The 27,442-nt window shown below is 41.1% G+C and overlaps 3 protein-coding genes across 3 annotated transcripts; all 3 read left to right on the top strand. All coding sequences in view use genetic code 11, as the record gives it.

Annotated features, from left to right (window-relative positions):
- Positions 1-3,792: 3,792 nt before the first annotated feature.
- EGR_04177 (hypothetical protein) lies at positions 3,793-4,697 on the top strand (the record flags this gene model as incomplete). The annotated part of the gene is made up of 3 exons (XM_024493426.1): positions 3,793-4,043; positions 4,352-4,478; positions 4,608-4,697. The coding sequence occupies 3 exons, from the start codon at positions 3,793-3,795 to the stop codon at positions 4,695-4,697; spliced, it is 468 nt and encodes a 155-aa protein (XP_024352127.1).
- A 7,585-nt stretch (positions 4,698-12,282) lies between these two features.
- Positions 12,283-14,527, top strand: EGR_04176 (Cytosolic Fe-S cluster assembly factor NUBP2; the record flags this gene model as incomplete). Its single annotated transcript, XM_024493425.1, has 5 exons — positions 12,283-12,697; positions 12,948-13,141; positions 13,179-13,475; positions 13,545-13,725; positions 14,379-14,527. The coding sequence occupies 5 exons, from the start codon at positions 12,283-12,285 to the stop codon at positions 14,525-14,527; spliced, it is 1,236 nt and encodes a 411-aa protein (XP_024352126.1).
- An 11,509-nt stretch (positions 14,528-26,036) lies between these two features.
- EGR_04175 (Sodium/hydrogen exchanger 9) lies at positions 26,037-27,442 on the top strand (the record flags this gene model as incomplete). Its single annotated transcript, XM_024493424.1, has 4 exons — positions 26,037-26,210; positions 26,244-26,647; positions 26,869-27,337; positions 27,377-27,442. 4 exons carry the CDS (start codon positions 26,037-26,039, stop codon positions 27,440-27,442), a joined length of 1,113 nt encoding a protein of 370 aa, XP_024352125.1.

The raw sequence follows: 27,442 nt of genomic DNA, 5'->3' as shown, positions 1-27,442 counted from the left end.
ATTGTGGCGTCTCAAGACTTCCTGGAGAACGAATGAAGGCAATACTTGAGCGGAATGCGCATTATCAATAGAGAGAGTGATTGAGCTCTACTGTCATGGCCCGGAGGCCTAGTGGAAGTACAAAGGCAGAGCTTTAAGCGCCTGCGAAACCAAAAGAGGCGTTAAACAGCTAAGCAAAGTATTACAGTAACTTTTTGCTCCTTTCGATTACCCCTGGTAATGTCGAACCAAACAGAATAAATCAAATTTTAGCCTTGCACCAACATTCTCCTGCTGCATGAATTAGCAAAATGTGGAATTATTTAAAGCGATCATGACCGAATAAACGGTAGCCCATGGTGTAGGAGTTATGTCCTCCCATAGGTCACTAATCGTGCGATTCAAAAAGTCTAGTTGTTATTGTCAAGTGTTTTATCAATTAAACGAAAATGAATACAAGAGCTAATTTATTTTGACAATTCTAGTCGAAAAAGTGCACTAAGTTCTAGATTAGAAGGTATCGCGAAATGCTTTAATGTTTCCATTTCAAAATTTTCGCCTCTTTCTTACCACACAGAATGATGGTCCTGTACCCTTTAAAAAGAGCATATCTATTTACTTATGCCTTGCAGAAGAATGCATGATAGTGCTACACAAAGAAAAGTAACAAAAAAGACACCCTTTAGTAAGTCATTGCGATCAACGTCGTGCGTTGATTTTATCCCGAGGCCATGATGGCACACCATGGCCAGCTTTTGCAACACATTTCATGGGATTTGGAGACGTCATAGGGTTTAGGTTTTTCCAGCAGTACCCGGCGATTGGTTCGAGATGCCTATCTCCACCGGGCATCTCTGCGACCCGAAAAGGTGTTACGGAAGGGTTATTTTCACATATTCGCCTCGGCTTTGACGAATTGATCGACGGCGTCTCTTACCTTTTTGGTGGTCCCGGCCATGACAGCCAAAATGCTGCAAGTGATATACTAGATATTCAGACAAAAGTGACTCTAAGCGATGTCGGCCATGGATAACGGAATCCGTTTTACTCCATAAGATTCCCATTACAAATGTCGTCAAGACGATATTACGAATATGTGCTCCCACCTCTTTACCCCAGTCTGATGGGTAAGCAAAGCGGCTTGTTGAGACATTCAAGCGATCGCTACTGAAATCACGAAGGCAAGAGGCAACTGCTAGTAATGGCTTATAAAAAAATTTCTACTGATGTACCAGACAAATCTAGGCGATTGCGTTCGAAGTAGCCAAACACCAGCCGATGCAAGCCTACCTCCGTCACAGCAGCGATGGTCCTGAGCTCACAAAACGGCTTCAAAAGTCGCAAATTAGAAGCCTCAACAAAATTAAAAACAGGTACTGGCGTCTGCACCTACGATCATCTGCCGAGACACATTCATTCGATTACCAGAAAAGATTTTGTGCAAACACTAAGCACTCGTTTGACGTTAAAATCGGAAAGAACGCCTAGATGAAGCATCGCCACTGATTGTGCCCGCTGCACAATGCGGAACCAGCAGACAAAGTGGTATCCTACTGATGGGCAGACTGTAGTATAAGATTCAGGTGGATCTTGGTCGATTTTGTACATCGAAACGGCACTTTGGTGGGTGGAGGCGTGAGATGAAGCGACCGCTACTGGTTTTTAATTGCGAGAGGAATTGGTAGATTCATTTACAACCCCATGCACATTCTAGATTATCTCGAAACTTTCGCCATCTTTAATTGACCTGATGAGTCATTGGCACATACAGATAGGCTTCAAATGTTTTTGGTAGTCAGGCTGGCGTTAAGATGGCATAGGCTATACCACCATCCAACTCATTCCCGCCGGCTAGTAAGGAAGTCCTTAGTGGGGTCTTTGTCTCCTAATTACCTCGGTTGATAGCTCGCCACAATTTCTGGCTCAGGCACATAAATAGCACTCCATAACAGTCTCTTTACAGGGAGTGTGGTAAAATAGGAGCCTCAGTAACAAATATTCTAGTCAAATTTTTTAAAATCTTATCTAAGACGCTCATAACATATAACAGGGATACCGTCGAGGTAATTACTCATGTGTGCTTGCTTGTGATTTCGACACAAGCTGGAACAAGCAACTCATTTGCCATTTGGTAATCATCGAATTGGCAAGTTTGTATCTCACTGCCCAGCCATGGAATCTTAAAGCAAGATTATGCAAATGCCAAGACTCCCACACTACCGTTTTCTCTTCAACAGCGTCTGGATTTGGCTTTAAGCGGGGCCGATAATATGGCTCTGGAGGCACATGTTAAGGATCAGGTACTAAGGCGGTGCAGGGTTTGGATGTACCAGAAACCTTTCATAATTATTTCAGCATTTTATATTGCTTTATTTCTGTTAGAGCACATCCTTCATCTTTTAGCCTTTTTTCGCCATGTTTGAACATTTGGCACCATGAGATGGTAACGAAACGCCTCGGAGTGACTACGTACCAGCTATTGCACAAGGTTGTGTGCATTTTCTCGGTAGCACCATTAAAGCTTACGGTAGAATGAAAACCACTTCCCTACACTTCAGCCTTCAGTAAATCACAACACATGACGCGAACATTAGGCGAAAAAGCAGAATTGCTGCTTCTCTCCTTTTTAGCGAATTTGAACGCACTCTCGCCCTCATTTTGAATTCCACAGAGGTACAAACCAAAAGCCAAAGTTTGACATTTAAAGAAAGAATTTTAAAACTTATGTCAAGTTGGCAGAATTCATTGTGTTGGTACCACTTTTGTAGCCACCAGCAAAGTTAAGTTCGGCAAGTTGAGGATGAGCTAGGTCTGCCTGATGCTGCTTTGAAGGCCCATTTGGATGCTTGCGATGTGTGGTGCAAGGTAAGATGTGAATAAATGTAAACTGCATCACATCGCGCCAAGGTCACCTGCGCCCTACGTGGCCGCCAATGTCACCTACGCACCTCACTGACTGGTGGCCTCAAGGTCGTGGCGAAGCGAGGCTTTATAAAGCGCGCACTCACGCTGATGAATGCGGTGGTGGAATTGACTTGGTGAGTTCACCTACCTTTACTGGTGTCAGCGGTTTGGTAGTCTTTTTACCCATTCAATAGTTCTAATAGAGAGATTTCAATTTTTATGGAACCCTTTCCTTTGCCTCATTGTTTATTAGTATATTCCTGAGACCTAGACTGATGGCTCATTCATAATAAATATAAAATCGGTGCAATCGAGAGGAAAAAAAATATGGGCTTTACCGGTCGTTGTAGGTTTAATTTTGTGAATTTTTTCCGATGTATTGTCTTTTTTCATTACTCATAAAATACACTTTTGTTTGCTGAGCAGTAAGTTGATTTCATTTGCAGATGCTGTGCAGGATGATAAACAAGAATTGTGTAGGTTCGCGTTACTAAGCCAAATGGGTGTTCCTTATCCCTAAAAAATGGCTACCTACTACAACTTGATTTTATAAGTAGGGAGCTATGTCAAATCAGATGAAACAAGACGTGTCACCCGTAACTAGAAAATGATAGCATTCTGTTCAGGTGAGTTCACTTGTAGTGGTGATTGATGGCAAGAAAGGGAGGAATTATATCGGTTACCCGGATAGTCAAAGATACTTATCGCAGAGGGGATGCACATGAGTCTGATGGACCCCTTTGTTTGCGAATCCGAACAGTGATAATTCAATCGGCTAGTTGGATAAACAATGATGGAATGGCTGGAATGCAAATACTGAGGGTTCCCACTACCTATTCACATTTTTGCATCCAAGATGAATCAATAAATGCACTAACGTTTGTGTTAAAAATGAAATTTCAGGAGAAAATGGCCAAAATCGGAAAGGGTTTTCAGCTTGGCTTGAGCTGGGTTCCTATGCGTGGACGCGAAATTCCGGTTGGTGCACTTGAAGTCGACGATGGCATCTTCGTGGCGAGGGCAGAGTTGAGTGGTGAAAAGATTCCTGGCAAATACGTACAACGGTACCAGACATGCTACTTGCCGTATGGTGGGAAGGAGCATGAGGTCTCGTTTTGCGAAATTCTCTGCGACACTACCGTCACTTGCGGTGGCGCATGGTAGAGTTCAAATTATATACCTCCCAGCTATTGCACTGTCTACAGGCATCAAATTACTGACAGCCAATTTAAAATTTCAAAAGATGGAGGGTAAACATTCAATGCAGAGTAAAGAGGAAAATAGAGTTTAGTTTAATTATCCTGTTGAAAGCCTTTAGTAAAGCTTTATGCCAAGGTACCGTTGATAAGGCGATTCATGCTTGGATTGCCATTCGTCACTAATCTTACTTTTTGTTCCTGATTTTAACTATGTAAACGCTCACAGTATTTTTGCAAGGATGTGTAGTTTTGCCTTTCCCATTTGACAGCTACAAGTGGGTCGCAGATAGCGATGGCGATGTGCCCAAGAATGCAATCATTGCCGGAATAGCAAGTGATGGCGAGCCTCTCTATATTTGCAAGGCGCCATGTCAGGGAGAAATGTGTGTAGGAAAGGTGGGTAATGTGATGAGTAAAGCCCTTCTTTGTGTCTTCACAAGTGACCGCAACGACTTGACAAAATGCCCTCCACTTTTTCATGCGGTTTCGGGGCTTGAGATAGCCGTCCAATGTTTTCACTTTCAGGTCCACATGGGCCACTCATGCGCGTACATCCCCTACGGCGGGGAGGAGAAGGCGGTTGAGCGGTACGAAGTTCTTGTTTTGCGGAAGTGACCGCCGGCGGACCGTTTTTTGCCCGACTTTATTCACTACCTTTACAGTCAAATAAACACTAATTACCAGTCTAGTACATTCTTCAAAAAGCTTTCTTGAGGCTATTTGTCGTAATTTCATGGGTTATGTTTTGAATCGCAGGCTTTACAATTGGGAGTGTTGATTTATTTTCTCACAAGGACTACCGCATTTACGAATTTAAACCTTTAAGCAACAGGGAGTTGGAGAAGCGTTGCGGAGATTCTATTCAATTCTCACAGAGTTTGTCTCAAAAAGTCCTGAATTCGAGATTAAAGCAACAGTAATGCCAGCTAATGGAAAACTAGAACGTGATAATACCAAGAAGATAATCGTAAAATTTAAAAGGAGAATTTAGCTTACTGAAAACATCCAATCGAGACATTTCTTTCATTCATTCACTCGGGTAGAACGGCTGGTCACGAGTGCAGTATGGCGATCTAGTAAGACGAAAACACCATCGCATGCAATTTACCACGAGGTGTCCCTATGGAAGCTGAGGGAAGTCAATCAGACCCTTGCCACCGGATCCCAACTTTTACCGACAGTTTGTTGTAATAATGAGAACAAAAAGATGAAAATGAAGAAGTGGAGGGAGAGATGTGATCAGGTGTAGAATCACTGTCTGCTGTCGTAAAGGCCTGTCCGCCTTTGAAGGTCTCTGTCACAACGGCACTCCCAAGAACATTTCCAACAGCATCAAGAACCTACGTGTAAGCTGTCGAAACAGAAAATAGTGGTAGGCTATGAATGTGCCATTTACATCGGCCCTAACTGTCAGTGAAGAATTCGTGAAACATCAGGCTGGTTAATGCAAGAACTGAAGTGAATCTTACGGGTAATAGGACGGAAAGGTTGGCTGAAAGCAAAATGGCGAATATTAGTAGTAATTCCGAAATTCTCCAAAAGGAGCCAGGTGTGTTTTCCACGATGATGGACCCCTTTTTCACAGGTGTGACGTCAAGCAGAGAGGCAGAATACATTTCAACGTAGTCCGAAGTGTAATCAAAGAGGAAGGAGGAAGTGGACAAGGTCTAAGCCGTAGCTAGGAATTGAACAAGGCGTTGCTCATCGCTCTTGTGAGCTAATGGTGCGGTGGACTTTTGAATGATCTTGATGTGCTTATTCGCAGATGGCCACAATTCTATGCTGCTTTTGAACCCTCAGTATCGAAATTCCCTGTCAAACAAGCTTGATTTTTACCTTTGTTTATTTTAAAGGAAGAAAGAATTCTGCTGCTAAATCGCAACAGCCAAAACATGTTTCCCCACACTAATTGTGCCAATTTTCTAGTTTTTAGGCAATCTGGCATATCAGGAGTGTGCTTGGTGAATTTGACTTTTCATTTCTCCAAATTCAGTTCCATTTTGCATTTTCGAGAATTTCAAACGGTCTACTTTAGATAAGAGTTGTCGGATCCAATCTAAGGGTCATAAAATTAAGGAATCATGCCAAACGACTACAACTAGGAAGACACAAGATGATTTTTGAATTCACTGATGTTCATCCATTTGTAAACGGCAGACAGTGCTTTACGACTTCAGTGCAGCGCAATGGTGATGCATCAGCCCATCCGTATAGTTTAGCCAATTTTTCGATCATAAGGCACAAGACAAAAGGAAAGCAGATTACAGGAATTGCCCTTAAAATAGCCACTGTTGAATTTTACTTAAAGGGGTGTTCTATAAAGAAAACAAACTGATGCTCATCAAATCTTTCTACCTCTACAGTAGCCTGTTAGGCACTGACACGGAAATGCTCATGAGTCTGATCCTAGTCCTTCTGTACAAAAGTCCCGATTTCGTAAAGATCCTAACAACGTTAATTACACCATGACCGGGAGCTTTCTTGGGGTTCTACTCATCTCCTGTTATGCTAACACTAGAATGCACTTAAAGCTTGCTTTTGGAAGCCTATCCTCCGGCAGTGCCCCCTCTGATCGTTGACATGCTCCACAACGAAGCATCACATCGTTTCCAACGGCAGAGTGGACACTTTTCCGCAATAAGAGGTCAAGCAGCTGACTCGAAATTTGTGCTTCAATTCACTTTTTCTTAACAATATCGACACTGCAGTGCCATGGTATTCATAAAATCCATTATCGTAGTCCAAGGTGGCCAATTTCGCCTTCAGATTCCCGTTGAAACTGCGCTGTAATCAACACAAGGTGACAAGACTGTATTTTCGCCGACGTAACCCAAATCTGGGTAGACTAACGCCAAAGGTTATGGATAAATTGTGAGAACTGCTTGTGCTGTACGCTGCTGAAAGTTTTGTCACGTTTCATATCTGGGCGATGTGAAGTAACTCCCCGAATCGCCTGACACGCTATCCCTTATGTGTACAATTGGATTCACCAAGTCAAAATGAGGACGTCAGCATCACTTCCACTTTTGCAAACTGCGTCTCTTGCAAAGGGGGACGGAAAAACCTAAGCTGGGTGAACTTCAAAACCTGTGCTATCTGGACACCTCTTTAGCCAAGCCAGTAGTCACATCAACCTCTCCTTCGGAGTTTTTCGTTTGTTTAAGTGCAATTGAAAACAGCAATAAGTGGATGTGTTAAAATTAAACCGACCAGACTAATCCTTTTCTCATTCAAGTCAACATTTTATCAAGTCTGGGAATATACAACGAAGGCCATGAATAAATATGGATGCAGTACTGGCAGTTTGCATAAATTCCCTTCCTTCATATCAGAATAAAGTTTTTTTTAAAGGTCGGTATTGCGAAGTCCCAATGCAATACTGCCTTCAACGTCCCCCCGTTCGCGCACTGCCAACGGACCCTCGAATGCTGAGCAAGACAAATGGCCTTCTATTTTATCCCTCGTTCTCCCTACGAATTGAACTAGGCTTCTTAAGTGGAAAGTATAAACCACTATAATGTTTTATTTTCATCTCATTTTGTAAAGTGAGGTATCGTAGTATGTACAAAGATTTCAGATTTAGCCTCCTCAAATCAAGAAACAAATTTCATATAACGGGTTACAGCCGAAAAGCTATTAGAAGGCAGAATATGCCAGTGCATTTGCCGAGAGATTGGTGTAGACAGGGATGTTATCACTAATGTTGGAATTTAGAAATCGCTGCTTGCAGTGTTTAGCCAATGCGTGCAAAGCTTCAAGACAGAAAACTTGTCAGTACTGCAGAGACGCCCCGCGACATCGCCCTCACGTCGTCATTGGTGGTAAGGTAAAATACACATTTTAACACAGCGCATGCAGGCAAGTAATTGTGTTCACAGCAGCAGTCCCTTTCAACCATAAAAATCAACCTTTCGACTGCATCGGAGAGACTATCATAGTTGAAGCACTATTGACCATTGAGACCTTTTGATAACAACTAAATGACGTCGTAATGTAGAATTTACTGAGGGAAGTACACTATTTTCCACCAAAGTTAATTATTTAGTTAAAGGTTGTGTGTTTACTACTGCATTTATAAATTAATAGCATTTTGTCGTGATTAACGCACGCACTAGTCTTTGTAGTAGATGGTACTTACATCTTAGAGCACCTATGATCGAGTTTTGCCTGATAAACCTGTACCGACTGAATAAAAGTTTAGGATCAGTAAAGGTTGACAAAGTGGCCTTCTTTATAACTTGTTACCCGAATCTGAGTATTGCAACGTGCCAGGATGCAAGCTCAACTCTGTATCGCCATAGTAACAACACGAGAAGGCTGCGCCATTCACGTCAGTACGCAGGGCAAGCATTGCAACTAGGTGACTCTACATTCAAAAAGCCTGCAGAAAATTGAATGCTGCGATCTCGGTCTACCTACAGCAGTAAAATGTAGAAGATTTTGAATTGTAACAGCTCCGAGTGAGCGTGATCTCCACCTCACTACTCCTTGATTGGCCAATCAGCATTATTCGGGATGTCCACAGAAAGTGAGGAGATTTCGTGGAACTAATGTGAAGTACCATTTCATTAACGTTTTATGGAAGTTTGGAACTCTAATGCATATTTATTCAAACTCAGGCGGCGTTTGAATGTACGACAAAATTTGAGTAATTGTGTATGTTAACTTGTCAATTTTAGCATGCATTTCGGTAGATTAAAATTGGCCATGGGGATGGCAGACTGAATGCACAAGGGGAGCTCCTTCCAATGGACTGGTGATTGGAGTATTAAAAGCAGGTAAAATGGATTTGACACCGGCTAATTTGTGTCTCTACCATCTAAGCAACGGCTTAAAACGGCCATTACCGTACCACTCCCCTACAGCTTTGTTGCTTTAGCATTGGCACACTGCCAATCCTAGAAAAACTGAGCCGAGAAGAAAGTAATGCGTTAATGTAGTCACAGGGGATATGCGTATATTTTGCTGTCGGAATTTCTTACCATGTCTGTTACTGCACAACCCCATGAAAGTGGATGAAAGCGAACAAGTAGACTGATACAGCCAACTTCAAATTGCCTCATGCTTTTCTTAATGCGTCATCCAAGTTGCTCTTATTTAAATATGAAGATGCTTTGAATAAAGATGTCGGAAAGTTTGCGCGATATCGTAGAATATATGTCAGTGATATCGCTGAATGCATGACCTCAGGTCATAATGGCAGCAGTTCTACTCCTGTTTATTTGTGTGAGCAGCAGAACAAATCCTCGCCCCGTCGTGTTCTCTCGATAGCGGCGGGAGTCACCTTTGAAACTGCAAACTAGTCACTCGATATGGAAAATTCGCTGTTTTAGCCACGTGGAAGGGGTGAGAGGCTGTGCAGGGGAACGGCTGCCTGTGCCGACGGATATTAGAGAGCCTGGACAGTTTAAAGGCCCAAGTAAGATAAATATCGTTCTCTTTCAACACCATGTGATCAAGAAATTATTGTTCCTAGGCATCCCCTCAAAAGAAACAACATTGACGATTTTAACTTCCATTATCTAAATGCCTTCTCAATGGAATAATGAGAGTCTTACTGGAAGTTGGGAGTTGGGGATAAGAAGAGATCCAAAGGCGCGCTGAACGGCAGGAAGCGGACACAGCGTTGGTAGTACTCCTAGCAATTTCGAACTCTTAAACGCGCCCTTTGGTAGCAACGAGATCAAGATGATTAAATACGAGATTGTTTGTGGTTTTGGGATCGCTTCAGATAGTGCTTGATGAATCTCGCGACCGATCTTAGTTGAACAGCCACCAGTGAGGTTGAAATTTGCTGTTTCACTAAACCCCACTCATGATTTTTAAAATCAATTTCGTTTTCTTCCATGTCTTTGTGACTTAGGCAATTTAATGTGAGTGGCCCATTGCAATGGATATAGACCTGACGATGCCATGCTTGTCGGAATCAGTGAGGATGAGCGGTTTCCTCTCCCCTCCACTTTAATGTAGATGTGTGAAGGTAAAGAAGCTGATCCACCTTCTCTTTCTTATTGGCAAGAATTCTCTTAGAGTATAATTAATAATGCATTTTTAAAGCTCTTAATCACTTTTAACCTAGATACCTAAACCTTAGACAAAGTTAAAGACAACCCAAGTTTCTTTATTTATCCACCAATCAAAATCACCGAATTGCAGACGAGATGTAAACAATCACAAAGAATGTGTCCCATTGCTTTTTAGGAAACGCAATCATTTGAGCTTCGTTTTACCCATAAAACGCCTGGGGGATTTGCCGTCTCTTATGCTAAGGTACTGTTGTTTAATTATTTCGGCTAACGCGGGACACCTCTGCGATTGCATCACCACTGTGCAAGTTTGGGTTAGGTCAGTGAGGACTTTTTTAAGAGAGACCATTCCCGCGTCAAATTATTACTTTAGTCACAACATTCACCTCATCATTTACCGCTTCATTACCTCCCACCATCTTATCATGTTTGGCAAGTTTCATCGTACTGGGGTAATCTGTGACATTAAAATTTCTCATATCGGAGTAATCACTGAAGCGCTTTCACTAACTATACTCTTGCCGCGGGGTCAAGACTTCTCCGTTGCCAATATTTTACACCACAAACTATGTTAATGAAAGGAATAAGAAGGACAGAATGGTGGGGAAATCAGCGCACCAACTTGTCGCTCCACTCTTGCCTTTGTGATGTAGTTCGTAGACCGAGAAGGCCGTTCGCCTTTGACCAGTCCTGGTATGGCAAAATTAGCAGGAATCGGACGTACACATGCAATTGGCAAATATATGAAGAAGGTGACAAGGGATGTAAATACTTCAGTACTGGTTTGGGTATCTGCACCCCTAATACTACCGAAACGAATTGACATTGTGTAGGAATGATATGATATGGCCCATATTCTTAATACCACTTTCCGACTTGAGGGGTTTTAATTAAGTCCCATCCCTCTGCTTAGCGGTCTCTTTTTCAATCTTCCATGCAGTAGTCGAAGTCGGCTGTCAATTTTAGCTTTGCACAATTACATTTCAGTGACTTACCCCACAAAACATCGTTTCGTTCCGTAAGCTTGGAGCTGATTTGACTATTTTCGGATACACGTATGGAGGCAAAAGGAGGCGGGATAACTTTTTTTAGTGGCACCATTACACAACTGGAGAAACTGGCAAATATGTAAATAGAATGCGTAACGTACACACCTAAATCTCCCTGTGTCAAAAATTTATTAAAAGGGTAATGGAGCCTCAATATGGCGCGCGAGTGTCATGGCATTGCCTAAATTTTTAAAGGAAGGTATTGACGAGACTTAGGTTAATAGTTGTACCAACCTTCTGCTTCCTCATAATCCCAAATAATGCTAAGGCTCTTTAGTTTATGAATCAAAACTTGTGAATACCGTTTAATTAACTTGAGAACAATTTAATACCCAATAAATACAATTTCAGATATATATTAACGCCCCATTTAAATGTAAAAAATCGACCAAATCTACTTTTTAGTGTGTGAAAAGCAGTGTTACTACAGAATGGTACACTAATTAAAACTTGATGGGAGGTTACCAGGTCAGACGACTTGTCTTGAAAGATGAGCTATCAAGTCATATATGTAGCAGTTTTGCCTTAAGCACTTTAGAACAACCTCCTTCAAAATACTCACAATCGACAAATTGAATCCCTATCGTTGATAAAGTCGCATACGATACTTTCCGTTGTAGCCAGTGCGAAATAAAAATCACGTTTAATATCCTAGTTTACAAATGCTTCATAAAAACCACTCCACTCTGCCCCATTCTTGGGATCAGTGCACCCAAAACCACTGAATGAAGTTCAGTGCTGAGGAATTTGACCTTAGATTTGAAATAATTAGGAATACATGCGTATAATCTTTGTACGAAAAATCAAATGAAGAAAGAGGAGTTTATTTTTAAGTTATATCCATAGCTATCATATTCGCAAGATTTTTAGAAGGTTTTTAAATTGCTAGCATGATTTGTTATTAACTAAGAAATAATATAGAAGGCCATTATGATGCTAAAATAGTTTTAGGTTTTAAAGCTTAGGATATTTTAAAATATTACTTGCTCAAGAATTCGGGACAAAATATCTTGCTATGTATTATCTGTCCTTTCGGTGACAGTGATGCTTGTTCTAGTGGTTACTTCCTCAACCGCATCATTGGCTTGGGATGGTTCCCGCTTGTTTCGTCTAGACTCATAAGCTATGGAGGTAGACAGGACATTGTATGTATCTAATATCCCGCCAAAAGCCACAGAGATTTTGGTTTACGAGCTTTTTCTTCAGGCTGGACCCGTCGAAAATGTATCACTGAAGGATGGCTATGGCTTCGTCACTTATGAGGACGAAGAATCAGTCTTGTATGCATGTTCACTGTTTGAAGGAATTAGACTTTACAACTATGAGCTAAAAATTAAACCTCGTCAGGGCTCTAAGTATGAAAATTATCCAATTAAGTCATATCCTCCGTACACTTGCCTTCTAAGTTACTCTACAAATTCTCCCGATGAGTCCCGTGAATTTAGTCATCGTCCCGAATACCGCTACCCGAATTACAATATGGATTACGTGCCAAGGATGCAGATGACTTTCACTCCAACATACTCCGTCCCCCGATTACGTAATGGACGCAACTGTTCTTATCAAACTGGGTATGTGCCGGGTCCCTATTCTTCGCCGCGCGATAGATCCCCACTTCATCGTACCCATTATAAAAGTGGACGGGAATTTAACGAGGTTTCAAGGAATGTTCGGCGTTCCTGTTATTACTAAAATAAAGTTCCTTGTCTTCTATCTACATCTGCTATTTTTTCTGCTTTAGTGCGCATTTATTTTTACTCTACTTGTCTTTTTTATCTCCTCTTCACTAGACAACATGAATTGTGGTATTGGACTTGTAGAGAATATATTTATTGTAACCTCGGGCAAGGGGGGGGTCGGGAAGTCCACCATAGCTTGCCGGTTAGCGATGGGGCTCGCCAACCAGAACCTCAAGGTTGGACTTTTGGACTTGGATCTATGCGGACCCTCAATTCCCAGAATCATGGGACTCTGCGACGCAAATGTATTTCTGCTCTCTTCACGTCTATTCTCCGGTTCAGGTTCAGCAGTGTTCCGAGGGCTGGCTCCCCGTCGTGGCGGACAAGGTGGCAAAAAACATATTTGTTATGTCGATCGCCTTTCTGGTGTCTGATAAAGATTCTGCAGTCGCGTGGCGTGGCCCACGAAAAGATGCTATGATCGACCAATTTCTTTCAAAGGTTTGTTGGGGTTATTTGGATGTCTTGGTAATTGATACACCTCCTGGCACATCGGATGAACATATTTCTGTGGTCGAAAAAATTCGGAAATACGCGATCGACCGTCTACGAGGTGCTATCATTGTTAGCACGCCTCAGGTTAGTACCTCCTGTTTGACTCGACTTATTTTCTGTATTTGGTGTGTTGCTAATAATATTTCCCTACAGCGGGTGGCAATTTGCGATGTTCGAAGGCAGTTGACATTTTGCAGTAAAGTTGGAATTCCTGTGGTTGGGCTGATTGAAAACATGAGTGGATTTGAGTGTCCCAACTGCAAGGAGTCGATCTATCTCTTCGCCTCTGGTGGTGTGGAGGCCCTAGCCAAGGAGAGAGGTATCTACTTCCTTGGTGAGTTCTTCCGGTCCACTTCGGATAACTGTTCAGTTTAGTAACTTCAATTTTCTACGCGAAGTGTTCGTACCACCTTGTTTTGGCTAAAAGTTAGCTTTGGCTTCTCAGTTTATATCCCTTATCTTTACGAATTTGCGTGTTTTGTTTATTCCTTACTGTAGCCCGTGGACCTAGTCTTCCACGGTTGGTAAACAAAAGTACTTCGTTACAAATTTTTGGATTTCGCCATTTATTTGTCTTGCTTCTGATCCTATGGTTCTTTGTGTCCACAGCTTTCTTATTCTGCGTTTCATAGAGTGCGCTTTAAGTACTTGGTTTAAGATTTCTTCCAAGTGTTGACTATCTTGACGATTTCATCATGATGTCGTTTCGTTTACTGGGGAGTGTTTGGGGGTAATTTCAATAATTCGTTTTCATTTTTTGATATAGTTAACTCAATTATTTTGTCTCAAGTGCCATTCCTTATTTATCTTGTTGTTTGCTCTTCGAACGGCTTTCGCTACGGCATGCTCATGAAAAAACGTGCCTTCCGTTCATTTTTTAAGTAGAAAAGTGTGTAGAAATTGAGCATAGGTGAAGAACCGATTTTCTTTCATTTGTAATAGTTCACAAGGTCTTACTGCATCAAAACCTTATTGACTTCTTTACAGGCCGTCTCCCTCTTGACTGCCAAATTACAAGAATCTCCGACCAATCAGGTACATTTGTGGAGAAATCACAGCTGGCTCTGCCAGCAGACTCGCCAATTCTGGTTTACATTTTGCCTAAATACTTTGGAGCTGAGAGGGTGACATCTTAGGTCTTGTACATACTTGTACTTTGCAAACATGCAGCTAATGAACTGCTGTAAACACCGCGAAAGTTTTTTCACTTGTACTTAAGGCGCGCCACAGCGTCAGAGGGCATGGTAAGGCTGGAGTTGTGGAAATGGGTGCTATGCCGTTGCATACGGGGGATGGTTGTTCAACTGGTTCGGTCGCCGCCTGGCGCAGAGCGCGGTGTCACACTAGGTACTAGTAGCATGGAGGTAAGTGGGTGATGCATGGCGGTGGCCTAACGTCGACGGCACCCAGTCAGTCCTTCGCTCACGCGTAAATGTCTCCCCCGGGTCTTAAGCATTTGATGGGATCAATGAATTAGGAGTTCTGGACGTCTGCGGTTAGAGGCAATGGTGGCGACAAGGAGGCTTCTACTGAATGAACTGTTTCATGTGAAGCATGACAGCAGTTGGAGAAGTACAGAGGATAGCGGTAGACCACAGAGCCGATCAAAACTTAACTAATGGCAGCGAGGTTTCATCTTTGTATGGTAAACATGTAATGCTAGTATAGTGATATGAATAGTATATAAGCAGAAAGTTGCAATGCTTTCTGACCTTGCAAATAAAGTAGTCAATCACGCAAATTACTGACGATAGATGATTCACTACATATAGCCGGGACTGTGAAATAGAGTAATTAAGCATAGATTATTTTAATAGAAACCAATACTTTTTAATAAGGCACGGCGCATTTTAAGAGTCGGCTCAAGGTCGCGCTTGCAGTGCTAGGTTTAACTTCTTCAGGGCTATGCGTTTCTAGCCGGTAGTTGGTCTGTATTTTCTCCAGTAGAATCAAAGCATTCCATCCACATACTACAGCCTCTACCCCTTTATCAGGATATTTTCAAATGGTGTGATTGACGCCTGTTGTCTCATTTTCAACATAGATTCAGTTTTTCCTCCTATTCAGCAGGCAAGGAAAAGTCCGCCTTCAAAAATGGTATTTATCCTATCCTGAAAAAGAAAAGAAGAAGATAATACGTGATATAATTCCTGTGGTTCTAAACAGAAGGCCAAAGATGTGTTCAGTACTAGATTGGCGTGACAAAAAAGTTGTTTACAGGAGGTTGGTGATTCAGTATTTATGACTCCTTCTAGGTATGCCAGTCTTTACTTTTGTTGTGTGGTGGAACCAGAAGACAATGAACTAATTACTCTTGAAATCATGCATCGATATGTTGAGATACTGGATCGCTATTTCGGGAGCGTAAGTAATTAGCATTAATACGTCAGGCGGTACCTACGTTAAAGGTATTGAGATTTTTAATATGGCTTGCTCTAACGCACTGGTCTTTGCGCTAAACTCGTTTTTTGCCTTACCTTGTGTTCTAATTAGCTGTGCAGAAATTTTGGCCCCATTTTAATGGTTCTTTAAAATTTCACCCTTTCGGCGTTTTCTAATCATTTCGGTGTTTTTTTATTACATTCACAACAGCACACCCTGTTGCTATTTGAGTGACCTATCAGAAGACTTATTCTCAAGTCGTCTAAGGCATAGAAATTGCTGGATTCGTTGCCCGCATATTTGGGTATCTGTTTTTCAAAATTGTATTATTTACAATGCCAAGCATATTGCGACGCTTCATGCTTAGATATGGTTGATATCTGCCACGTTCCTGGCTGCAGGGATCTTATTTAACCCCGCACGTGATTTCATTCGTCGACAGTAATTTTTTGTGCATGTGGCGTCATTTGGTAAAATTCCTCGTAGAACAAATTATGCATAAGGTATTGGTGACAAGCGGACCCATCATCCAACATTTACGCGCTTTTGAGTCAGGCCATATTCTTTTTATACGCATTATTTTTAAGCATTCAAAATTAGTTCTCAAACTTTCCTTCCTTTTTTATCGAATGGCTGCCCATTTTACTTCGTTTCCTCTACGCAACCCTAAATAATTCATTTCATTAATTCGCGAATATGTTTACTGGGCTCTTTCGTTCTTGTTTCGGTATTTCGTGCTACCACTTTGGTTTATGCCATATTTGCCCTTTTTAATTCCGATTTTATTTAAAAATATCGCTTTTAATATTCTGTTTAGTCAATTCCGTTATTGAATGGGTGTTATACCTGGACGTTGGACTCTTTTTTATTCCTACAGTATTTATGAAAGTTCCCCAGGTAGTTGGATTTTTGTCAAGAAACCTCTTGTAACAATTATAACCTTTTAATTAATTGATGTTACTGTTACTAGAGATGTTCAATGCCGATTTTCATGACTTCCTGGATGATCTTAGCACGATTAAGTCTCATTTAACCGGCGAGAATTGATTAAATTGCCGTTTGTGAGAATCAGCAATGGTCCTCTAGTAATATCACTTCCGTACTTTTGAAAAACCTCCGAATCCGAAGAGGTGATTATTTTTACTTTAACTTAGTAGGAGATATTTGAAGTGTGACGGTGTTGCTTGTGGATGGTAATTTCTCTTTTAAGAACAAACTCCCTTTTCCATAATATGTTAATTTCTAATGCCTTAACGAAACATCGCCCACTGTAGTTGAATGCGCTTGTTGTTCCAAAATGATAACGGTTATTTTTATTTTTTTTCTTTCCAATTTAAATCATCTCTCAGCTAATTGTTTGATATGCATGTGACGTGTTGATTATGGTAAAAAATCAACTTGCCAAGCTAGCATTGCACACCTTAATTTTGGACTAATGTTTACAAATGCTTGGAGCACTCGTTGCTCCAAAAGATAGGTCATAGTTCCCTAAATGTCCGCTCGACCCAATTAAAGGCCATGGCTTCAGTTTGGCAATGTTTTGACGCTTGAATGTAGAGGTTTCTGGAGTCCTATCCTGTGTACTTTTGCCCGTTATCCCTCGTTTACTAAACCTTTCGTAAATTGTAACAATACAGCTACTGAGTCGGCAGTGGAAACCACTGCGGATATTTAAATATGCATATGCAGGAATCTTCCGTGCAAATTCGTATGCAACCGTCCCTTAGCAAATATAAAAAGGATTTAAGATAAAAAATAGTTTCAATTGCGTAATCTCCATCAGAAAAAAACATTCAATTCCACATCTTTAACAAAAGTAAGATAAAGCAATGGTTTTGTTGACTGTGGCTTGTGCATTCTTTCCTTAAGGTCTGTGAACTCGATATCATCTTCCACTTCGAGAAAGCCTACTACGTGTTGGATGAGTTGGTGCTCTGTGGGGAGATGCAGGAGACGAGTAAGGATGGCATTCTGAGGGACGTTGATGCGCAGGACCTGCTTCAAGAGGTACGTTGGCTGGCGATATCTCATGGCAACACAAGATGTCTTGCACTTTCATTTTCAAGAAAGTTAGTGGTTGTTGGTATTGTCGCTCATCATCTCGATTGCATATTGTGCGCTGTCCTTCCTTTAGAGTCATTTTTTTTGCTACCACCTCCAATTTCCTTATCTAAACCCGGTGTCGCGAATATGCGACGCGTTCTTTGTCAGCTAATCAACTCGTATTGCAAACGTTGATTGAGACCAAAATAATAAAAGTCATGTTTTTGATTTGAAGACACCTACATTTCTTAATTTCTCGAGTAGTGAGTGAAGTGGTTTAGGAAATCATCAGCTGGTGATGTCATTTTAGAGCAATCAAATCTCTGGACTCTGGTGGTCGAGTTTTCCTAGGGTTCTGATTGCGGACATTCTAAATATTACTTTATTTCTAGTAAGCGTACTTTCAGTTTACCATCCCTTGTCAAAAAATTTTGCAATCAGTTAATGTATCATTTTTACTTTAACATGTCGATAGTTGTCTCACCAGTGGGTAAGTCGTCGCATAATGAAGTTTTTCATTACTTGCCCCTGTTGACACCTCTGCGGAACATCTTACCCAATGTGGGGAGTAAATGTGTTAACCAAATTCTTCAACTTAATCCTATTTCCCTACTTTGCTTACGTGGATTTCGATCACTGAAATCTACAAGGCTAAAATCATTTATAATTCAAGCTTTTCGTTTTCAAAATTTTGTTTATTCACTGATTTCATGTGAGCAGCTTTGTCATAGAAGAGATGCGTTTAAGAAGCAGAAACAAGGGCGTATAAATTTGCCCACATAGATCTGCCTTTTTCCTTGGTTTGTGCCCATATTTGGCTTTTGATGTGTAAAAAATCAGCCGCTTATAATCCATCTCTGAATTTGATGTTTATCAAGTCCTATTTCCAAAGAAAGACATCGTACTTGTTCTACGGTAACCGATTCCACTCGTAGGTCTACTGCAAGCTTAAGTGTTCTTTCATCTTCAGGCAATTCAGTGCTGAATGTTAAGGTGGCTCCTCGTCTCCGTGTATTCATGCTTTGGTTACCGATGTCTTGTTGAAACACCCTCATTCTTCTGATAGCATGGGCGAAGTTATAATAAATTCTTGATACGAGTTTCATGTTGACGTAACCACTGTTCGCCCGACGGTAAGTTCGAACGGGCAAAAGTCAGTCTTTTCCTTAAAACGGTTCTCAACAATTGCTTAAGGAATTCCCAATGGTGACAATTGTTGGTCTACCTGTGCCAACTTTGGATAAGAATTTGCCCAGCTTTTCAAACTTTACTTGCTGTGCAGCGTTCTTAGTCTTCGATGAAGTCATAATAAGTCAGAGCTTTATGAAGGAACACATTATTCATAATACGGTGAAAGGTTGAGTTTACAAAAATGGTTCAAAGACCTTGCCATAGGGCGGTAGTACAAATTGGCCGTGAAGTGGCTAGATTGACACCACTTTTACTGGTTTGAGGATTAAGTGTTTTTTGACTTATGATTTCGAAAATGGCTTTTACGGCCTATTGACCCTTTCTTCTCAGCTTTGACCACTCTGCATTTGATTGGTCGTCTTTTTCCTCCATTTAAAAAGTAATGCTCCATCTTTTACTGTTGAGTCATCCTTTGAACTCAGAATGGGAGAAAAAGCTATAGGATTTAATGTTAATAACTATGATTATACTGCCTTCTCAACAGAGATGTTGCAATGAAAATATCATTTTACCATCCTCTGGTAAGCAACCTAGCTACGCGTTAATAGGCGCACCTGACTCTCCTCCTAAGTTAAAGCTTTTTGAGCACAAGTAGGAATGTGTGAGTGATCAAGTGATCTCCAAGTTCCTTCTTATTGGCATTTAAACCTATCTTAATACTTTGTCTCAGCCTATATATCGCCTTATCACCGTCGTTTCTTCATAGAATCATCGTATGCTTATATTTTTACACTCAGCGAAATTGTTAGGCGCGCCTGTATGCGTTAGTACTTTCCTACTATAATTTTTAGCACTGAGGGTCACTAAATATCTCACGCACTGTTGGTTCCTTTCGAAATTTTGCCTACCGGTTGCCTCGCTTACTACTTCTATTATCGAGGTAGCTTTATTCTGTTTTCCACTACATCACCACCGGTTCACGTACATGATCCCCGGTGTCCCTCACTAACCTCACTTTAATGTCCCATCACAGCGTCTTTTCAACACGCCGATAGTATTCAAATTTAGAATCTCTGCTCGGTTTTATTAATCCGACCATTGGAAGTAGATTTTTTATGTAAGAACCGAAGTGAGATTGGTAAGGCTCCACACTTATGCTTGAATTTTTCACAATTTTAGCCCAAACCGTATATATGACACTAGGTGGAGGAATAAATGAATTTTTATGGGCGAAAACCCATGCAGACATTGAACCACTTGTACAGTCACTGGTTGGTCTTTCGTTCACTCACTCACGCCCTCCATCTCCATCGCCCACGCTAGTCCGAGCTGACCTTCCTCATTAGGTCCTATGCTGAAATTTCACCCTGTGATGCTATCCCAGCAGCTGGGTGTGGTCCATTTCAATGACTTAACCGATTTTGGTAGTTTGCACTGCTTTAGCTGATGGGATATCTTCCTTCTGATATCGCGTGGAGGCGTTATTCGAGGCAGTGAGTTTATAACCCCTCCTAATGGATTAGATTGTTATCTACCCTTAAATAACCTCATCGCTACTTGTATTCCAAATAAGTGTTTAGTGTGGTTTCGATTCGTTTGGCAGTTTACTTAGTTCAAAACTTCTCTGAAGGGTTCTGTAGTATTTAATCCTTTGTTTATATGGCACAAAATTTTGTACTTTTTTCCCTCCTCGTATTATTGAAAGAGGACGAACTTTCAATTGAGCTCCCAATGTGAGCACTCACTATCAAGACTGAAAGCCGGGTTCCATGTGTATTTGAGCTCAGAGCCCAAGAGAAGTTTCAGCTGACTAAAAGAGGGTACCGGCTGTGTTCCAGGTGGATTTGCATACCGAGTACCTCCAATTTTGTAGTCATGCCTAGAGCAGGCCTCTTTAAATTTATTCAGCAGTCTTTTCATTTGCATTCATTCAAAGGTGTTACTAGGCTGGTGATTAAATTATTCAATTTTAATGAGGTTGCCAATCATCTCAGTAATTTATTTTGCAAAAATACAAAATCTTCGTCTCTATCACAACTCAATAATTAGCATTATTCATCCATCCCAGTCTCTGTACTCCTCTTTTGTCCAGAACTGGCTGATCCATGAATCCATATTTGCTGTAAAAATAGGAATGAGTAATTACAAGAATGCTTTTGATGGGGTATAAACGTTCACTCAACAACCCGTATTATTCCCCATCAACGTCCGTGCCACTGTCACATTTGCGTGACGCTATGATTTTCTTATCAAAACTCTCGCTCTTTATCATCCTATAATAACCGATTGCACCAAATCGTATCACAAATATGTTGCTTGCGTCTGAAACATTAAAAAAGATTCATAAAGGCCTTGATTTGACACTAATTGGATTTTGAGTAGTAGCTAAATGGGTTGAAAAATTGTTGACGAAAGGCATCATTTTAGCACTACAAATACTTGACTTGTCGTGGTCAATTTTTCCTTTGAGATCCTGATAGCGAACTTGTTACTCACGAAGGGCTGTTGTTGAGCTAAACCCATCAACCTACCCGCACAACTGAGCTAGGTCATCCCTTCACTGACGCACGTGTGTGTGTGTGTAAGATGCGGGGTAAGTTGTAGATGGTCTTCGTTTCCATCTTTCTGCTGTTGACTCATTGCTTCTCACTGTTATGTCGACTGCTTTTTTTCGACGCATCAGTAGTCGTGGCCTCTTTACCACTTCTTGTGTTTACTCTGTGGGTAAGACGCAGAAAAGGCAAACAATGCTTGCGCACATACGCAAACACAGAACGGTCAACAATGGACTGTTTGCCGTCTCATTTCGATGAACGCCTCGCTTCATTAGTCGTGTGGTATGCAAATGAGCTGATTAAATAGTCATCCATTCGGAGTTCTAATTTCACCATCCCTTTTTCCTCATGGACTTACCGTTTCGCAATTGCCTTGAACCCTATGCCATTGGAGTTCCTCGTATGCGAATTGGCTTTTTGTTCCACTGGCTTCACAACTGACTACTTCCAATGGGCAGCACTAGTGCAAGTTGTTATGGTATCCGAGATACTCCCTACAATACCACAAAAATTTTGTCTGAGAGGACTATCAAAGTTAGGCCGGTTAATCAGAGCGACAGGTGGTTGAATGTTTCAACATGAGGAGCGTTTGGATCGAACTGCAACTTTTGGATTTGCTGTGGGAAATGATACCTTTCCAGACCAGGGATTTACATTCACCCTCTACCCAATTTATACCCTCGTCCTGGCTTTTAAATAGTTGGCTGGAAAGCTGCGGCAGAGTGACCTTTGTTGGTACGACTGTTCCATCCCATGATACTCGGTTTTATCTCATCAGGGATCAAAAGGGAAAAAATGGCTTGGCACACAGTCTACACTAACTTTTCGAAGAGTGTAAACTCCTGAATGTTTGTTTCGCATATACTTGCAAGAGGATTCACCTCTTGTACAAATTTACAAGTTTTTGTGATGGCCTGACGTTGCATGTGCTGAGTGCTCACAAAAGTGACTGCTATGAATCAAGAAATGCTGCCGGAATCCTCACTAATAGACGCGGAGCCGTCTCTGAAACGTTTACTCAATACAAGTGTCTTGCTACTGAGTGGCTGAGTCACGTCAACATACTGCGCTTGAAGTATCCTCCAGCTACATGCGGGTTTTGTACCTTCAGTAAGAAACTTCGTTCATCATCACCCACTTCTCCGCATGGCTGCCGTTCCGATTAACAATGTCTGGATTGGCCCATGACGTGGGTGCCGGCTGCCTTCCCCCAGGTGAAACATTAATACCGCCATTGTCGCTAACTCATCCAACTGCATAATCAGAGTTACTTGTTAAAAGCTGTAGTAGTACCGACTTTTACATCCTTGACTTGTATGAACTAATGCCTTTTTAGTGCGACAGTCCTCAGCCAAAATGGCATCACATGGTATTTTGAATTTCCCGTCTGCGAGCTCATGCCTTCAAGTAAAGAGTTTCGCGATACTCTCTTATAAAGCGGGTCTTGATATCTGAAAAAAACCAGTATTAAGAAATACTCTTTTAAAAATGGATCTACTTATTTGACTAACTCCCAATCACGATTAGCACGTCCGATACTAGAATCTCAGAAGAAAACAGATCAGTACAGTCCAGATATTTCTGTTATTCCAATATGTCACAGGCTGCATTAGGTTCTTCTTGGTCACCTCAACTGCTACTCAAAATACACTAATGCAATTATTCACAAACCAAAGACGCACTGCTCCTATTTTATTATTGTTTTTTTTTTCTGCGTAACTACTATGCTTGCGATAAGATTGGGTGCAATCAGTTATCATAAACTGTCAGAGAAAGCGTATCATAATTACGTCACACATGTGTCAGGCAACAATTTGAAGCTTTTGGGATTAAAAATAACTCGGACGTGAACTCTTAGATGATGCTGATGCAGAAAATGCCTATACTTGTTTCGCCCAATTAGTGGGCAATCTGTATTTCGTTTAAAACCGTGGTAACCCAGTGGCCATCTTTTGCTTCTACTTTTCCTCTCGTCCTCTCTGCAAATCCGGGACAACACACATTTGCATATCTCGGAGGTGCGACGTGATTCGAACCATTCATTTGACTGCGTCATATTGCAAAGTGGTGACTGCACAAACTCTTGACTGCTTTATTTTCAAGCAGTGTCACTTGTCTCTCATCCACCAGTCTTTCGGCAACAGAATCGTCGATCTGAATGCGCTAATTACTGAAAGAGGTGGATACACACTGACATGGCGTCTCAAACGTCAATCCATGGGATGACCTATTGTTATAGCAAAGCAATTTAACAGAGATTGAGTGGATTTTATCAGCATGTATATCAAGGTCTGCACCATTCTGCGCTTTTATTTTTAATAAACGGGTTGACACTTGGGTTGTTTAAGTCTACATTGAAACTAACTTTAATGGTAAATATATTTCGTGCTTCCAAAACAATAATGAGTTATTTAGAACTGTAATTTTGCTCCTTCAGAGGTATTTGCGATTATCAAAAGAATCTGATAGTCAAACTTCATTTCACCTCATTCGCAAACTTTTCTTTGGTGACGTTACGTTCCATTTTCGTTCGTTCCATTTTCGCTAACGTAAACCTCAAAATTAATGTTTTGTCGCCATTTATCTCAGTAATCCATGCTTGTGGTAAATGCCACCGAGGTCCCAAAATCCAATTTAAGTTTGTGTTTTCTGGCTTAAACACCGAGGGCCATGTATGCTCTATTGCCGCTCTGCCGGGTCATATCTTCGTCTTTCATATTTTCACAATCCACCGATAAACCCGCTTGTTGTGAGTCACTTGCGAACTTTGGCCCCGCATTTTTAATAAAAAAAGGATTTATAACTTAATGGGGGGTTATGCTTGTAAGTGGATTTTGTGCTTTGCGTATGAATCACTTTTGATACTTACAGCGACCCTTAATTTCCCATTTCGATTGTTTTGGTATTGTAAGGTCTTTTAAACTTATGTCATTCATGTATGCTTGGTGAAGTAACTCGATAGACTGCTTACTCGCGTTTTGCTGGCTTACCATTATTGTTTGGCATTGTAGAAGGACTGCAAGACCAAAGAGGAACAGGAAGACCTCATTGTGATCGATGTGTCTGATTTGTAAAGATATGACCTTTCCTCTATTTTCCTTCTCTCTACTCTACAATCATTCTGCTCTTCCATTGCCCCACTTGAAAATCTTCCTCCTCCCGAACTGTCCCCACCCATCGTAAATTTTGATTTGTCTAACGAGTTTTACCACTTTGTATGCATTTCGATGTCAACAGGGATTTTTAATGTTTCTGCTCTTCTAGTAATCATTTGTTCTTGCCTGGTAAAATTAGTGCTTCCAACTTATGTACGTAAACTGTGCTCGATTTGTGTTCTGGTCGCTGTTGTTTGCCTGCCGTTATTTGTGTTGATGAAGAGTTTAGTAATAATAAATGAGTAGTGGAGAGGGAACCGTATCAGAAGATGCGATCTGCGTTGGACGCTCGCTAGTGTTTACCGCTTGATGAATATAGCCTGAGTGTGTCTCAGCCATTGGCATGTTGGAGTACCTCCAACGATTTTGGTTTAATTGTTATGGAGAGACAGCTAATATTTCATTGTTTGGGAGCTGGAACCTACGATCATTTTAGTCCAAAATGGGTTTACTTTTGCAAACTTTGTGTGGTTACCAAAATTTATGACGAAAAGAAAAGGTGCTGTATGGACATATGAGCATACCATGCATGTTTGTGATACGTAGGTTAAGTCCCAGTTTTTGTAAAGGAACAATTGGGCTGGCCTCCAGCCCATCCAAGTAGCTCTAAGCCCTACTGTGTATCGAACACATATACAAACATTCTGTTTGAGCAATACATCTTCTTTTACTTTCAGGAAAATGTAAGGGGTCGCATAGTAGTGATATGGTGCCACGAAAATGATTGCATCCTCTCTCCACATCGTTCTTTTGCAAGGGTCAACATTGCGAAAATAATATAAATTTTACTTTAAAAGTGCGCCCAAAATGCCTGAACATTCCATCAGTGAATTTACTTTTAGTAGAACTTCGAGAGTGGGTGGATATAGTAGTAAAACAACAAAATGACCCATTTCTGGCTGGTAGCAGAACAACAAGCTACCTAATTTCAAGGTTTAAACACAAAATTAGATTAACTGCGTAAAAAACGCTTCTTTGACTTAAAGATCTTACTATTTCATTTCAGAAACCTAGGCGGTGCGTTCTAGTTGTCCATTCCTTCCCCGCACAGTTTAAACATCCGCCTCAGTTTTTTGTAAGTGGGTAGTGTGCAAGTATGAACGCTACCAATACTTGCACAGCAGACGATATTAACGAGATTGGTCGTAAAACACAAGAACGAATAGAGCACGAACATCGTATTGACAATGTGTATATGCTTACCTACACAATACTTATGGCATTCACTGTTCTCACTATATGGCTTTTCAAGCACAGAAGATTCCGCTACATTCATGAAACGGGTCTTGCTGTCATATATGGTACATTTTTGTCTTTTTAATGATAGGCCAGGCCTTGTCGTTGGTGCCATATTTAGGTATGGAGTCCCGGAACGGATCATGACAACTCAAGTCTGTGGATTATCATCGGCTTCTTCTAATAGCTGTTCATTGACGCTACCACCGGAACGCGCTATAATTAATCTTACAGTAACTGAACCAGCTGTGACCTCTCGCTACTATCATTACTACCTGGAGTTCGAGTCCAGAGATACCGTGGGAGCACACTATAGAGTAAGGAAGCGATTTGTTATTTTACATCCCTAGATGACATTTAATCCAGAAATATTTTTCAACGTCTTATTACCACCGATCATATTTTCTGCTGGTTATAGTATGAAAAGAGCAAGTATTCCTTTCACTTGTAATATTTTTAGAAACACTTTTTTAGCAACTTTGGAGCAATCACCACATATGCTTTTGCTGGAACGTTCCTTGCGTCCATTGTTACAGCGTACGTGGTTTATTCATAGTCACCCCTGTAGATCTCTGTGCTTTGGACTGTCACGATTCATCCCACATCTCAACGCAGGCCTTCGTTTTAGCGATTGTTTATTTTTCGGGTCTATCATATCTGCTACTGACCCTGGTAACTCTACTTCGGCACCGCTCATTTTTTTTCTAGTTACTGTTTTGGCCATTTTTCATGACTTGAATGTTGATGTTGACATGTATGCATTGGTATTTGGGGAGAGTGTTCTCAATGACGCCGTCGCTATCTCGTTATCTCAGTGAGTCGGTTCACCTTTTCTCTCTGTTTACGGGTTTTATTGTGAGGGTATACAACCTTATTACTGTGTGTGATCCTGCTATTGTTGATTATTCTAAGCTGTTCATTTCTGATCCTACAAAGATATGGCCACAAAATCATGTTTTACGTTTAACTTTGCAGAACAGTCGATAGATTCGACCCAGCAGTTCACGGTGGGCTAACGGATCGGTCTTTATTTTCTGCCGTATGGAGCTTCATCGCCAACTTTGGGAGCTCCTTTCTCCTTGGTTCGTCAATTGGGTGCTTTATAGCTTTGTTGACAAAATATACGTACATTCGAGACTATCCTCTACTGGAAACCGTCCTCTTTGTTCTCTTATCCTACGCTACATTTTTCCTCTCAGAAGCAGTCGGTCTAACTGGTACGTGTAGATTCATTTGTGCATTTATGTTGGCTTTTATATTTGCCTTTTTTTCTGCTGACTGCATCACGACTAATGAGGCCGGTTGGTCTGAAACCATTCTGCTACTGCGGTTAATGCTGCGTTTTCTCATTATTTTGACTTTTCATTTAGGTATCGTTGCACTTCTATTCTGTGGTGTTACACAAGCTCACTACACATTTAATAACCTGTCGCACGAATCCCAAGTGTGGACAAAGCAGGTTTGTATGTTATTTTACTAAAAGTTTAGTACAAATAATCTCTTTGAAGGCTCTAAATTATTAAATACAGAATCTGTGATTAAATATTAA

Source organism: Echinococcus granulosus (genome assembly GCF_000524195.1).
Source record: "Echinococcus granulosus chromosome Unknown EG_S00025, whole genome shotgun sequence".
NCBI classification, from domain to species: domain Eukaryota; kingdom Metazoa; phylum Platyhelminthes; class Cestoda; order Cyclophyllidea; family Taeniidae; genus Echinococcus; species Echinococcus granulosus.
This window is presented reverse-complemented; position numbering and strand designations above follow the sequence as displayed.